This window comes from Salmo trutta, chromosome 34 (genome assembly GCF_901001165.1).
Source record: "Salmo trutta chromosome 34, fSalTru1.1, whole genome shotgun sequence".
NCBI classification, from domain to species: Eukaryota; Metazoa; Chordata; class Actinopteri; order Salmoniformes; family Salmonidae; genus Salmo; species Salmo trutta.
The window spans coordinates 31,778,040-31,793,763 of record NC_042990.1 but is presented as its reverse complement, the minus strand read 5'-3'; the positions used below and the strand labels follow the sequence as shown (position 1 = coordinate 31,793,763).

Below are 15,724 nucleotides of genomic sequence, written 5' to 3'. Positions count from 1 at the left end.
TGCCCGCTGCTGTAACAAAACCACCACCAATTTCCCAAATTAAACTGTCACCACGACGATGATAAGGATGCTAATGGCTTCCGGTGTAGGCTTGTCGCTGCGGCAACGTTATAATTGGAGTGAGTTTTTTTACATGTGGAATTGATTTATGAATTAATCACGCCATGTGCAAGTGGACCGTTTAAGGTTCAAACAAGGTTAAAATGTATAAGAGAGGCTTTCGCCATGGTAATGTTTACTTAGAAGGAAAGACGTCTTTTAATCAAATCAATGTCACATTGAGATTGGAATGTCTTTGAGATTTGACATTGGATGTAGATAACATAATGACTGATACTGTAATAAACTACAATAGCTGCTGTCCTTAGTCTGACCTCTGGATGGGGCTGTAGTGGAGCGGGTCAAGAGCTTCAAGTTCCTAAAGATCTATCATGGTCCAAACACACCAGCACAGTCATGAAGAGGGCACAATAATGCCTCTTCCACCTCAGGAGGCTGAAAATATTTGGCATGGGCCCTCAAATCCTCAAAGTTTGACAGCTGCACCACTGAGAGTATCTTGACTGGCTGCATCACTGCCTGGTATGGCAACTGCTTGGCATCTGACCGTAGTGTGTACGGCCCTGTAAATAGTCCGTTTTACGAGGTTTGTTTGGCAGCATGAGTGAAGGATGCTTTGTTGCGAAATAGGAAGCCAATTCTAGATTTAATTTTGGATTGGAGATGCTTAATGTGAGTCTGGAAGGAGTTTACAGCCTAACCAGACACCTAGGTATTTGTAGTTGTCCACATATTCTAAGTCAGAACCGTCCAGAGTAGTGATGCTGGATGGGCGGGCAGGTGTGGGCAGCGATCGGTTGAAGAGCATGCATTTAGTCTTATTTGCATTTAAGAGCAGTTGGAGGCCGCGGAAGGAGAGTTGTATGGCATTGAAGCTCATCTGGAGGGTTGTTAACACAGTGTCCAAAAAAGGGTCAGAAGTATACAGAATGGTGTCGTCTGCGTAGAGGTGGATCAGAGAATCACCAGCAGCAAGAGTGACATCATTGATGTATACAGAGAAAAGAGTCGGCCCGAGGATTAAACCCTGTGGCACCTCTATAGAGACTGCCAGAGGTCTGGACAACAGGCCCTCCAATTTGACACACTGAACTCTGTCTGAGAAGTAGTTGGTGAACCAGGCGAGGCAGTCATTTGAGAAACCAAGGCTGTTGAGTCTGCCGATAAGAATGTGGTGATTGACAGAGTCGAAAGCCTTGGCCAGGTCGATGAATACAGCTGCACAGTATTGTCTCTTATTGATGGCGGTTATGATATCGTTTAGGACCTTGAGCGTGGCTGAGGTGCACCCATGACCAGCTCGGAAACCAGATTGCATAGCGGAGAAGGTACGGTGGGATTCGAATTGGTCGGTGATCTGTTTGTTAACTTGGCTTTCGAAGACCTTAGAAAGGCAGGGAAGGATATGTATGTATGTATGTATGTATGTATGTATGTATGTATGTATGTATGTATGTATGTATGTATGTATGTATGTATGTATGTATGTATACATACATACATACATACATACATACATACATACATACATACATACATACATACATACATACATACATACATACATACATACATACATACATGTGTCTGTAGCAGTTTGGGCCTAGAGTGTCTCCGCCTTTGAAGAGGGGGATGACCGCGGCAGCTTTCCAATCTTTGGGGATCTCAGACGATATGAAAGAGAGGTTGAACAGGCTAGTAATAGGGGTTGCAACAATTTCGGAAGATCATTTTAGAAAGAGAGGGTCCAGGTTGTTTAGCCCGGTTGATTTGTAGGGGTCCAGATTTTGCAGCTCTTTCAGAACATCAGCTATCTGGATTTGGGTGAAGGAGAAATGGGGGAGGCTTGGGCAAGTTGCTGTCGGGGGTGCAGGGCTGTTGACCGGGGTAGGGGTGGAAAGCATGGACAGCCGTAGAAAAATGCTTGTTGAAATTCTCAATTATCGTGGATTTATCGGTGGTGACAGTGTTTCCTAGCCTCAGTGCAGTGGGCAACTTGGAGGAGGTGCTCTTATTCTCCATGGACTTTACAGTGTCCCAGAACTTTTTGGAGTTTGTGCTACAGGATGCAAATTTCTGTTAGGAAAGCAAAGGCTAGCTTTTTCAAACTGCCTGTGTATATTGGTTCCTAACTTCCCTGTAAAGTTGCATATCGCAGGGGCTATTTGATGCTAATGCAGGACGCCACAGGATGTTTTTGTGCTGGTCAAGGGCAGTCAGGTCTGGAGTGAAGCAAGGGCTATATCTGTTCCTGGTTCTACATTTTTTGAATGGGGCATGCTTATTTAAGATGGTGAGGAAATCACTTTTAATGAATAACCAGGCATCCTCTACTGATGGAATGAGGTCAATGTCCTTCCAGGATACCCGGGCCAGGTCGATTAGAAAGGCCTGCTCGCTGAAGTGTTTTAGGGAGCGTTTGACAGTGATGAGGGGTGGTCGTTTGACCGCAGGCCCATTACGGACACAGGCAATGAGGCAGTGATCGCTGAGATCCTGGTTGAAGACAGCAGAGGTGTATTTGGAGGGCAGGTTGGTTAGGATGATCTCTATGAGGGTGCCCGTGTTTACGGATTTGGGGTTGTACCTGGTAGGATCATTGATCATTTGTGTGAGATTGAGGGCATCAAGCTTAGATTGTAGGATGGCCGGGGTGTTAAGCATGTCCCAGTTTAGGTCACCTAACAGCACGAGCTCTGAAGATAGATGGGGGGCAATCAATTCACATATGATGTCCAGGGCACAGCTGGGTGCAAAAGGTGGTCTGTAGCAAGCGGCAACGGTGAGAGACTTGTTTCTGGAAAGGTGAATTTTTAAAAGTAGAAGCTCAAATTGTTTGGGCACAGACCTGGATATTAAGACAGAACTCTGCAGGCTGTCTCTGCAGTAGTCTGCAACTCTGCCCCCTTTGGCAGTTCTATCTTGTCGGAAAATGTTATAGTTAGGGATGGAAATTTCAGGGTTTTTGGTGGTCTTCCTAAGCCAGGATTCAGACATGGCTAGGACATCCAGGTTGGCAGAGTGTGCTAAAGCAGTGAATAAAACAAACTTAGGGAGGAGGCTTCTAATGTTAACATGCATGAAACCAAGGCTTTTACGGTTACAGAACTAAAAGGTTAGGGAAGGCGTATTGAGCAGGGCTAGAGGCTCTACAGTGAAATAAGGCAATAATCACTAACCAAAACAGCAATGGACAAGGCATATTGACATTAGGGAGAGGCATGCGTAGCCGAGTGATCATAGGGGTCTAGTAAGTAGCTCGGCGGGCTGGAGACACGGTGATTCAGACAGCTAGCGGGCCGGGGCTAGCAAGCTAGCAGAAGGGCCTTAGAGGGACGTCGCGACGGAAGAAGTCTGTTGTAGCCCCCTCATGCTGTTATGTCGGCAGACTAGTCGTGATGTATAAGCAGGGCTCCGTGTGGTAAAAGGGTCCAGGCCAATTGGCAGAATAGGTATAGTGGCCAAAGAATTTGTCCGATGGGACTCTTCAGCTAACAGTCCGATATGCTCTAGACAGCTGCGGGCCGCAGCTAGCAGATGGGCTTTCAGGGGACGTCGCGAGGGAGGAGCCAGTTGAAAAAATCCCTCGGGCAGATTACGTCGGTAGTCCAGTCGTGATGGAATCGGCGGGGGTCCAGGTCAATTGGCAAAATAGGTATTGTAGCCCAAGGAGTGGCTGATGGACTTCTTCGGCTCGCCGGGAGATGGGCCTATAAAAGGCTTACTCCAGGCTAATTGGTTCTTGCTTCGGGACAGAGACATTAGCCAGGAGTGGCCACTCGGAATAGCAGCTAGCTAGCTGCGATGATCCAGGTGAAAAGGTTCAGAGCTTGCGGTAGGAATCCGGAGATATGGAGTAAAATAAATCCGATTTGCTCTGGTTTGAGTCGCGCTGTGCAGACTGGCAAGAGTTGTCCGGGCTAAAGGTTAGCTGATGACCGCTAGCAGTGGCTAGCCCACTACTAGCTAGTAGCTAGTTAGCTAGCTAGCTTCTGTTGGGGGTTCTTGTTCAAAAGTAAAGAAAATAGAAGATCCACACCGCATTGGGTGAGGCGGATTGCAGGAGAGTATGTGGAAGTTGAGGTTAACAATATTTTTTTAAATATATGCGAAGAAAAAATATATATTCACGGGACACGACAAGACGAGGACAAAGACGTCTGACTGCTACGCCATCTTGGAATCCCCAAAAATATATACCAGGGCCAAAATATACTCCTATACCAGGAGGTGTCAGAGGAAAGCCCTAAAAATTGCCAACGTCTCCAGCTACCCAAATCATAGACTGTTCCTATGCTACCACACGGCCAGTGGTACTAGAGCGGCAAGTCTGGGACCAAAAGAATCCTGAACAGTTTGTACCACCAAGCCAAAAGACTGCTAAACAGTTAATCAAATGGCTACCCGGACTATTTGCATTGACCCCTTTTTGTATTTATTTATTTATTTATTTTTCTTTACGCCGGCCCTATGCACACTCAATGGACTCTACCCACACACTCACACATACTACACTGACACGCCGACACACACACACACACACACACTCTTTTACACATGCTGCTGCTACTCTGTTTATTAACTATCCTGATTGCCTAGTCACTTTTACGCCTACCTACATGTACATATTATCTCAATCACCTCAACTATCTCATACCCCAGCACATTGACTCGGTACCTGTACTTCTTGTATATAGCCTCGTTATTTTATTGTGTTGCTATATTTTATTTTTTGAAAATTGTTCTTACTTTTTAACTCTGCATTGTTGGGAAAGGGCTGGTAAGCATTTCACTGTTAGTCTACACCTCTTGTATTTCGGTGCATGTGACAAATAAAAGTGGATTTGATTTTGATTTAATTAAGATGGTACCATGGAGATAGGATAATCCAGTTAGCTGTGTCCCAGTTCCTTGTCCTGTTGGTGACCTTCTGCTGCCTCTGGTTTCTCTATCCCGCTCTGAGTCTCTCCATGAGAATCATCTCTGTCAACTATGACCTCAGTGTGTGGTTTCACTGGATTAATAGGTCAAGGGTCACATGGTTAAAGTTCATTAAAGGCCCTTGTTGAGATCTGTCTGTCTCTGTGTGCATGTCTGTCTGTCTTTATGTTTGTCTGTGTCTGTCTTTATGTCTGTCTATCTCTGCGTGTCTGTGCCTGGGTAGCTGTTAAAAACTTGACAAAAGTATTTGCAAAAACGTTGATGGATCGATAGATTGAGTGACTCTCTGTCCTTGTTCCAGATTGTTCTGGAGAACAGCAGTCGTGAGGACAAGCACGAGTGTCCGTTCGGCCGCAGCAGCATCGAGCTGACCAAGATGCTGTGTGAAATCCTCAAAGTGGGAGAGCTGCGTAAGTCTTTACTTGTATTAACTACCCTCCCCTCCCCTCAACACCTGCCTGGTGTCATGTCATTGCCTCGCTATTAGATCATAGTGTGCTTATAGGGTCGTACTCACTGGCAACCAAACGGACCGAAACGGGGAGGGACTACCTGAAATTGTCCAATAATTAACGTTTGTTTTGTTTTCTGTTGCTACTATGAAAACGTTTTTGCTACGACCCTGATTTACTGACAATGGTGTTCTGTGGATTGTATGGGTGCTGAGTACCAGACAGTATCTGTGCACTGATGAAGGTATTTGAACGAGTTGATGCACAGAATATGCTTTTTTGTCTTGGTTAGTCACATTCTATGGTCCTCTGAATACAAACAACCAAAAAACACCAAGGAAACAAACACAAAAGTACCACAGTACCTGGACTGTTTCTCTGTGGCCACATTTTTCCTCAAGATCTCCAAATCTGATTGGCTTGTGCTTGGTGAGTGTAGCTCCAACAGTCACATGTTCTCTGAACTACTGCAGATTGTGTGACTCAGCTCTCTCCATTGACCTCTAACCCTATTGATTGTTAGTGGAGGAAGGGGTTGGAAAGGGCACTTTAATATACAAGGGTTAAAAGCATCTTCTTTGCCTGTTTTCACATTAAGCCCAGCCATATTCATTCAGACAGAGAGAGGGATGGAAATACCCTCCAGAGCATTTTACCGTCTCAGTCAGACTAGAAGAGTAAACTCTGTCTCCTGCAGTGAAGATAAAAGGACCCATTATACTTTGTAATTGTGCTGGAGTTCATCAATTCTTGATGAAGTGAGTAGACTTCAAGTGAGCCCTATTCCCCCTCCTAATACACTGAATCCGTCTGGGACTCGAGTTCCAGTCAAGAAAAAAGACTCCCTACACTTGTACACCCCTTATCCACTCCTTAGGCCTGCTCTTCAACCTTACATGATGTACTATCTGCTAACTTCATCATAGCGGGATGGAAAGGTTGTAAATGTAGCCTACCTAAAAAAAGAAACCTTGATTTTAGAAGTGATACTGTGTTAAGAAAAAGAGACCACCTCTTGGTAAGGATCTGTGAAGCATTGAACTGATTAACAGTTAGGGTTTGGAAAGACTTGTCCTCAGAGTCTGCATTGTCATCCAAAACCTCTGGAATTGAAATCCAAACCTTAGGATATAGATTTTATCTCTGATTTCCTTTGGGATTCAGCTGTGGACTCTCCGTATTAAAATCACATGTCAGTTTTGACCTAGACGCTCATGCATGTTTCTGGTTAGTTTGTGGTAACTCTGCACCCTAACTTTAATAGCCTTTATACTCATTAATATTGATGGCCATGGAAGGGGTCATGCAGACGCAGTAGATTATGTAGCAGGGTTGGGGTCAATTCCATTTCAAGTCAGTCATTTCAAGAAGTCAATGGCAGTGTTCAATTGATTCATTGATTTTCAATCATGAGTTGAAAACTGCCATTTATCTTCAATGAGGAGTTTTTTAAAATCCATACATTGTATTCAGTTAGCTTTCTGATTTGATGAAGTTCAAATGAGATCGAGCCCAAAGACTGGTGTGAGGTGTTAACAGGGGCTGAAACAGCTCAGAGGGGGGAGGAGGGCCCTGTGTGTTAGGTGACACCAGAGCCCCTAGGGGTGAACCCCCCCGCCCCTCTCCATCTGTCTGGAGGTACGCTCCACTGGTCTGTGTCTGACAGGCTTGTCTGCCCCCCTCTTATCACAGTCTGGAACACGCACAACTTTTCTTTCTCCTATTTTTGTGCCTACTTGGCATGTGTCCCAACAAAAAAATATTTGATATCAATGGCAAACACCTGGTTTTATAATTGTTGAATAAATTACATTTATAATTTTTCCCTGAAAGTTTTTGTTCATGTTGGTCACATTATTGTTTGTGTTCAGACATGCTATATGTGTGTAAAAACCTCATGGTTGTGGATGTCTTATCCTCTCTTCCTCAAGCATTAAATGTTGATGACTACTGTACACTACAGTACTGTATGTATAATGGCTTCATTAAGCGGATGGATCGTATATGGGGCTGGCAGGTAGCTGTCCTAGATCAAATCACATTTTATTGGTCACATACACATATTTAACAGATGCTATTGTGGGTGTAACGAAATGCTAAAAAAAAGATGCTGAATGACTAATGGCATTCAATCCATGTCAAGGCCCAGGCCCATTCGACACATTCCAGACAGAGAGAGACACTGAGGGTGAGGGGGGGAGGGGTACGGGATGACAGTGACACTAAATTGTCTTTCATAGCCAGGCATATACACTGAGTGTACAAAACATTAAGAACACCTTCCTAATATTGAGTTGCACCCCCCTATGCCCTCAGAACAGCCTCAATTCATTGGGGCATGGACTCTACAAGGTGCCGAAATCGTTCCACAGGGATGCTGGCCCATGTTGACTCAAACGATTCCCACAATTGTGTCATGTTGGTTGGATGTCCATTGGGTATTGGACCACTCTTGATAAACACAGGAAATTGTTGAGTGTGAAAGACCCAGCAGCATTGTAGTTCTTGACACAAACCTGTGCACCTGACACCTACTACTATACCCCGTTCAAAGGCACTTAAGTCTTTTGTCTTGCCCATTCACCCTCTGAATGGCACACACACACACAATCCATGTCTCAATTGTCTCTAGGCTTAAAAATCCTTCTTTAACCTGTCTCCTACCCTTCATCTACGCTGAATTGAAGTGTATTTAACAAGTGACGTCAATAAGGGATCATAGCTTTCACCTGGTCAGTCTGTCATGGAAAGAGCAGGTGTTCATAATGTTTTGTGCCCTCAGTGTACAGCAAAGCATTTTATTAGTGACTAGATGACACCATAGAATTTGGCATCACGTCTTCATTCAGTCTCAATGCAAACCAACAGACGGAAGCGTAGCATTTTAAAGAGTCATTATGACACTTGGGAGTTGCACTCAGTATAATTCAACAGAGCATCCAAGCATATGGAAGTTAGGAGGGAAATGGAAAAGGGGAGGTTTTAATGTTCACAAATCGAGGTTATTATAGGAAAGGAGTTAGGACAGGATGGGTAGAGGTAGTTAGATGAAGTCATTCTGAGCCGTGCTCTAGCTGCAGCCTAGGACGCCTCCTAAATGATTTACTGTAAAAGTGTGAGGGCAGAGACACTGATGCAACCCTCCACTGACACCAAAACACTGTTAAATTAAGTCCGAAAGGGAAACAGTGGCAAAATTCTTCATGAAATAGTAATGGTCTGCCTTTTAAAAAAGAGAAAATGAAAATGAAACGCCCTGATGTTAGCGTGGAGGAGAAAGTAACATTCAAAGCCATAGCTCTTTCTCTTCACGATAAGGAATTAATCTCTGCGCCAACCGTGACAATTTTTTTTTTCTCGGATCATTTACTTTCGTTTGCTGCCGTGAAATGCCAATAAACCTCCGGTGGGTTTTGGACTTCTTAGTTCCCCATCTACCCAGGCAAATCACACAACAGGATTCTGGCAGTGCTTGGGCGTCTTTAGGCCTTTTAAGTTTTAGCCTATAATTCTCCATCCCCTCTGTCCCTCCACTATCCCATCCCACTCTTTAATAGAGCAACATCTCCGTCCCAAATAGCACCCTATCCCCTATATAGTGAACCTCTTTTGACGATAGGGGAAAAGGGTTCCATTTGGGACACACCCCTTGGCTTATACCTTGAGGTCATTGTAGCCTACTGCCCTTTTTAAATAGGGTGCTGTGGCTTAATATCGCCCACTCAGACAACAACCGCCGCAGAGCAGATTGCTGGGTCAGAGCTCGTATGAAGGACGCAGGGCATTCTGGAACATTCTCAAGTCAACAAATCAGTTTGAAAGAACCTTTTCTCCGGGATCGTTGGTAGGTGGCAGACAGCAACGACAATGTGCATTGCGCTTGAATTTTTCCATTCTACCAGAGGTTCAATTGCCACAGTCGCCACCATAAATAAATATTGTTTTGACACTTCTCTGGTTTGTATTTATATATTGTATGCAGATGTGAGGTGAGCGGGTTGGGAGTGGAAGTGAATGCATGGGGCTTGTTTGGGCGAGCTTGCTGGGCTGGCTCCCTGTGTGTGTGTGTGTGTGTGTCACCTTGATGATTGGCTCTGTGTGCATTATTCATGTTCCCTTCCAGGTGTCCAGGAGTCCCCTCTCCTCTTCTCCAGCACCCCACAGCAGATCTTAAAAGATTTATTGTCAGCAGCCCAGCATGTTTCCCCAGAACAGGTCTTAATGGAATCCACATCGGGTGGGCGGTCGGGCGGGCATGCGGTCAGGTGGGCTGCAGCCCCCTCTCTATTTCCCTTTCTTCCTCTTTAAAAGGCCCATGTAATATTTATGAAGTTATTTAGATTGGCGGCTGGTAATGGCGGTGAAAAGTGTCCTGGTTATTGATTCATGGCATTTCCTCTCCTTCAGATGCAGGACAGATTGTATTTGTGGGTTCAGAGAGGAGAGGACAGGACAGGAGAGACAGGACTGGGCAGGTCTCAGACTTACCATGGCCTTCTCCATGCCTGTCTCCTGGATGCTGGTATCATTCTGTAGAGCGACGTGTAGAACTTTACCTTTTAAGGTAGTTTACAATTGAGACAACATGCACAATGTCTACCTTGAATCCTCTCTGAAATAATGCCTAGGCTTTAGCTCATCGGTTTAACACAGTCTTGTGAACACAGTCTTGTGACCACAAACCAGTATGAATCATGTGATGTCAGTTTTGTCTGACTGTTTGGAATTGAGTGATGTCATCAGCTGTTACCTGTGAGGTTGTTGTCCAGTCACTGTTGTTCCCTCCGAGGCTCCTCTCTGCTGTGTGCTTGTGAACTCAGCAGGGTCTCAAACTGATTAGCAGTAACACATCCTTAAATAAATAAAGGTTAAATAAACACACACACACAGTCACCTACCTGATTGTAGGTGTGCCGTGATGTGTTTGGACTGGTTAGTAAAATGCCACAGGGGATACTCCAGCCATCTCCTTTAGTGAAGCAGCACTGTCAGCCAGAGGTACGGGCACACATACAAACAGTGAGAGATGGAGTGAATGTCTTCTTGGTCTGCCTCCAAGTGAGAAATTGGCGTTGAAGAGGGAAGGAGCTTGTTGCTTTTAGAAGCTTGTTCTTCTCTCCCTAATGATTAGCCAAATAAAATCTTATTGTTCAATAAATGATCAGAGACCACAGTATTTGAGTTTATAGACTGCTGCTGTGTGGATGAAAGCATACACACATTTTAGACAATACATTACATTTCCTCTTACTGGGTTCACTTAGTGCTTTATAGCTTACTTTCATCATTGGGTGGGATCACTTCCAGTACACAGAGAAGCAGTTACTACTATTGACTAAAGAGTGAAACCCTGGCCAATGGAGATTCAGGCCTGGTTAGAATGAGTTCTGCCGCTGAGAAGGTCATCAATAGGTTTGATGCTAGAACTTCAGAGAATCTGAACATTAGCTTAAAGGAACGATCCTATTTGAAGTGACTAGTTAAATCCTGTGGTTTTAGCCAGTAAATCCTCTTACGGATGTTCTAACGGGTGAAGAGGATGAGACTAACGGGGTGGATGATGTACATTTTCTAGAGGTTTATCTTCCCACTTTGTCCCTATCTCTTCCTTCATCCGCTCTGATCTAAAGTGACTTGACAGGTGAAAGCAGTACGGTCTAATCCCATCCACTCCTATCACCAGAGTTTTTCCTGACCTTGTTATTTTCCAAGTAACAACTCTGGGGTCGTAGTTATAGCCCACAACTATAGCCCCTGGGTATTCCTGGTAAGGTCACACGTTGAGGACAACTCCTGGAGATTGCTAATGAAGGAAAGAACACCGCTTTGCACTTTTGAGACAGATCCCATCTACAATGAGCATAGTAGCTCTTCCCTGTGCTGAGAACAAGCAGCTATTTGAAAAGACAGTGAGCATATACACAAGCATGGGTTGTTTCCTACCGACTGCTAATGCAGTGAAATATAAAGTAAAAAGTACTGTGTACTCATTCCTCAGCTCAGTTAACAAAACACACTGACAAAATGCTTGATGTAGATTAGATGCATTATAATGTGGAGATTGCTCCGTCTTTTTTTTTCTCAGAGCAGGAAAAAGGTGTGTGTGTGTGTGTGTGTGTGTGTGTGTGTGTGTGTTTGTGTGTGAGAGAGACACAGAAGAAGAATCTGAGTTTGTTGTACCCGGGACAGCTGTTGGTAGTAGTAGACTGTAAGAGATGTGTGTTTATTTGCATACGTTACATTTCTCTATTCCTCTGTATTTGAGGATTGCTGTCGCATAATGAATAGATGTGAAGAAGGATTTGAAATAAGAATGATTTTGATTTGGCTGCTTCTTATTTCTGTATTGGACAGGGCTGTGTGGTTTAGAATGGATGTGTGTATTTCTTCGTTCAGGAAACATTTTGTCTGTATTTGGGCAGCGCTGTCAGATGTCGAATAATAGATGTTGGTTTTTCTCATGAGAATGATCTGATTTCTCTGCCTGTTTTTCTCATGAGAATGATCTGATTTCTCTGCCTGTTTTTCTCATGAGAATGATCTGATTTCTCTGCCTGTTTTTCTCATGAGAATGATCTGATTTCTCTGCCTGTTTTTCAAATGAGAATGATCTGATTTCTCTGCCTGTTTTTTCTCATGAGAATGATCTGATTTCTCTGCCTGTTTTTCTCATGAGAATGGTCTGATTTCTCTGCCTGTTTTTCTCATGAGAATGATCTTTCTCTGCCTGTTTTTTCTCATGAGAATGATCTGATTTCTCTGCCTGTTTTTCTCTATAAAGCCAATAGTTGTCGGATCTTAGGATAGATGTGTGTTAGTAGATGGATGTTAGGATTGTGTGTGTGTGTGTGTGTGTGTGTGTGTGTGTGTGTGTGTGTGTGTGTGTGTGTGTGTGTGTGTGTGTGTGTGTACAGTTGAAGTCAGAAGTTTACATACACTTAGGTTGGAGTCATTAACTTGTTTTTCAACAACTTCACAAATGTCTTGTTAACAAACTATAGTTTTGGCAAGTCGGTCTGGACATCTACTTTGTGCATGACACAACTAATTTTTCCAACAATTGTTTACAGACAGATTATTTCACTTATAAATAACTGTATCACAATTCCAGTGGGTCAGAAGTTTACATACACTAAGTTGACTGTGCCTTTAAACAGCTTGGAAAATTCCAGAAAATGATGTCATGGCTTTAGAAGCTTCTGATAGGCTAATTGACATAATTTGAGTCAATTGGAGGTGTACCTGTGGATGTATTTCAAGGCCTACCTTCAAATTCAGTGCCTCTTTGCTTGACATCATGGGAAAATCAAAAGAAATCAGCCATGACCTCACGTCTGGTTCATCCTTGGGAGCAATTTCCAAATGCCTGAAGATACCACGTTTACCTGTACAAACAATAGTACGCAAGTATAAACACCATGGGACCACGCAGCCTTCATACCGCTCAGGAAGAAGACGCGTTCTGTCTCCTAGAGATGAACGTACTTTGGTGCGAAAAGTGCAAATTAATCCCAGAACAACAGCAAAGGACCTTGTGAAGATCCTGGAGGAAACAGGTACAAAAGTATCTAGATCCATAGTAAAACGAGTCCTGTATCGACATAACCTGAAAGGCTGCTCAGCAAGGAAGAAGCCACTGCTCCAAAGCCACCATAAAAAAGCCAGACTACAGTTTGCAACTGCACATGGGGACAAAGATTGTACTTTTTGGAGAAATGTCCTCTGGTCTGATGAAACAAAAATAGAACTGTTTGGCCATAATGACCATCGTTATGTTTGGAGGAAAAACGGGGATGCTTGCAAGCTGCAGAACACCATCCCAACCCTTGAAGCCCTGACCTCAATCCTATAGAAAATTTGTGGGCAGAACTGAAAGAGTGTGTGCGAAAAGAAGGCCTACAAACCTGACTCAGTTACACCAGCTCTGTCAGGAGAAAGGGGCCAAAATTTACCCAACTTATTGTGGAAGGCTACCAGAAAGGTTTGACCCAAGTTAAACAATTTAAAGACAATACACTCAATTAGTATTTGGTAGTATGTAAACTTCTGACCCACGGGGAATCTGATGAAAGAAATAAAGGCTGAAATAAATCATTCTCTCTACTATTATTCTGACATTTCACAATCTTAAAATAAAGTGGTGATCCTGACTGACCTAAGACAGGGAATTTTTACTAGGATTAAATGTCAGGAATTCTGAAAAACTGAATTTAAATGTATTTGGCTAAGGTGTATGGAAACTTCCGACTTCAACTGTATATTGTGAGCTGTTGTGGGTCTCAGTCTCTGGTCTGTTGTTTTCACCACACTGGGTTACCTGCCTGCCCTGATATCTCTCCCTGTCGTCAGTCACCTTCTCACCATCTAATACATCTTAACCAGTCTCAGACTCTTCTCTTCTCCACACACTACTGAAGAGTCCTGAAGAGTTACTACTCTATACCTTACATCAAACCGTGTACTGTATGAAAACTGATCAAGTCTTTCTTGACCACAACTGTGTTAAAATATTTAAGTCCCACTGTTTTAAAGTTCAATTTTCAAATGTAATTTCCATATGGCAATAAATACAACTGATCTTACTCAACTGAGCTCTCACATTAAATGCAGCATTAATCGCAGCATTAAAAGCCAGTTCTGTTAATGACAAGGGGAATGGAAACTCAGCTCTTCACCATGGATGAGTCCCAAATGAAACACTATTCCCTTTGTAGTGCACTTCTTTTAACCAGGGCCCATAGGGAGCAATGGTGCCCTATTGCCTTCACAGTGCACTACTTTTGACCCCAGGCCTTATGGGCCCTGTTCAAATGAAGTACTATAAATAGGGAACAGGGTGCAACTTGGGACAAAAGTATCGTCCTGCCAGCGTGGACACTGACTGGCCCTGACACTGACTGGCCCTGAAAGGTGTTGCTGATGCTGCGTCTCACATACACACACAAATGCACACACACCTCGCTCTCCCCTACACATATACATACACACACACACACACACACTCCCCTTGTCGCAAGTGGACGTCCACGTAGGGCTGGGCGATATGGCCTAAAACTCATATCTGCATTTCTTTTCCAAACTTATCGTCGATTCACGTTATATATTTATTTTCTTAATGTTTTCTCTAAATAAGCTTTGTTGTACAATTAAAGGTAAAATACACTGCATTGTTTTATGCTTTATGCTAAACAGCTAGTATAACAATCTTTATTTGACTAAAATGCTGCTAGCGATACATGATACCGTTATGCGCTTGCGACAAACTGAGCATTCATTTTCCAGAATGGAAAATTGGTACATCAGTTTTAGTAGTGTCTGCTCTGCTCAAAATTTGAGGAGTTGAAACATAAACAGGATATGGTTAGACAGGTTAACTTCTCTATTACAGTAAAATAATGTTTTGGTGTCCATATGACCGATTCTGTTGGACCAAACCTCAAATGCAAATAGCAAGTTAACCGTTTGTCAGAGAGAAAGCAGTGATCAATCATCTTTGTTGTTGTGAATGGTAGGGGGAGGGGCTTGGGAGAAAGAGGTGATGCAAGAGGTTTCACTTGCCAAAATCTGTAAAATAAACCCAATGCGTTTCTATGTGCTTATTTTTAACCTTATCGCCTGCCTTTCTGCCTTTGGTACAACGACTCCCATTGTTAGGGCGGAGACATGAGCATCTAGTCATTACATACAGATCTCTGGTGTAAATGGGAAGGTGCACAGCACAGAAAGAGCGAACGAGACAAGACCAAAAAGACAACATAAGAACAAGCGGACATAAACGCTCAGAAAAATGAAAAATATAAAAAACATTGATTCTGTGAAACAGGCATTTGGAATATCACGAAAAAAAACATACACTTGAATTAATTCTATATATTGCCCAGCCCTACGTCCAGGCCTGCTGGCGTGGTAATTGGAGTGAGGAAGACACATTTTCAGTGTCTATTTGTCATGCTGGTTCCCTCCCTCGCTCCAAGGTGACTCTCCTCTCAGTTTTCCTCCTCTTGTTTCTCTCTCCCTTTTAATCTCACTGGGCTCAGACAGATGTCAGGAAGGCTCTCTCCCTGCAGGTCCCACACACTCACACTCTGTCTTTTACCTTCTCTTACACACACATTATGCTCGCTCACTCTCTCGCTCTCTCTCGCACACACACCAACACCCAGACACACACTCTCTCCCTTCGTCCCTTTCTACCCCCTCTTCCTCTCCTTTCTCTCTCTCTGTCTGTCACCTCTCCCCTCCGTGGTCACATCTGTGTGGCTAGTGTTTGC

The 15,724-nt window shown here is 43.6% G+C and overlaps 1 protein-coding gene across 7 annotated transcripts in view; it reads left to right on the top strand.

Annotated features, from left to right (window-relative positions):
* The window catches only part of LOC115174032 (engulfment and cell motility protein 1), a 163,580-nt gene that overhangs the window by 78,730 nt on the left and 69,126 nt on the right, over positions 1-15,724 (top strand). For all 7 annotated transcript variants that reach the window (XM_029732639.1, XM_029732635.1, XM_029732637.1 and 4 more), the window contains one exon: positions 5,303-5,411. In XM_029732639.1, the coding sequence (XP_029588499.1) occupies positions 5,303-5,411 (109 nt within the window). The remainder of the gene's footprint in view (positions 1-5,302; positions 5,412-15,724) is intronic.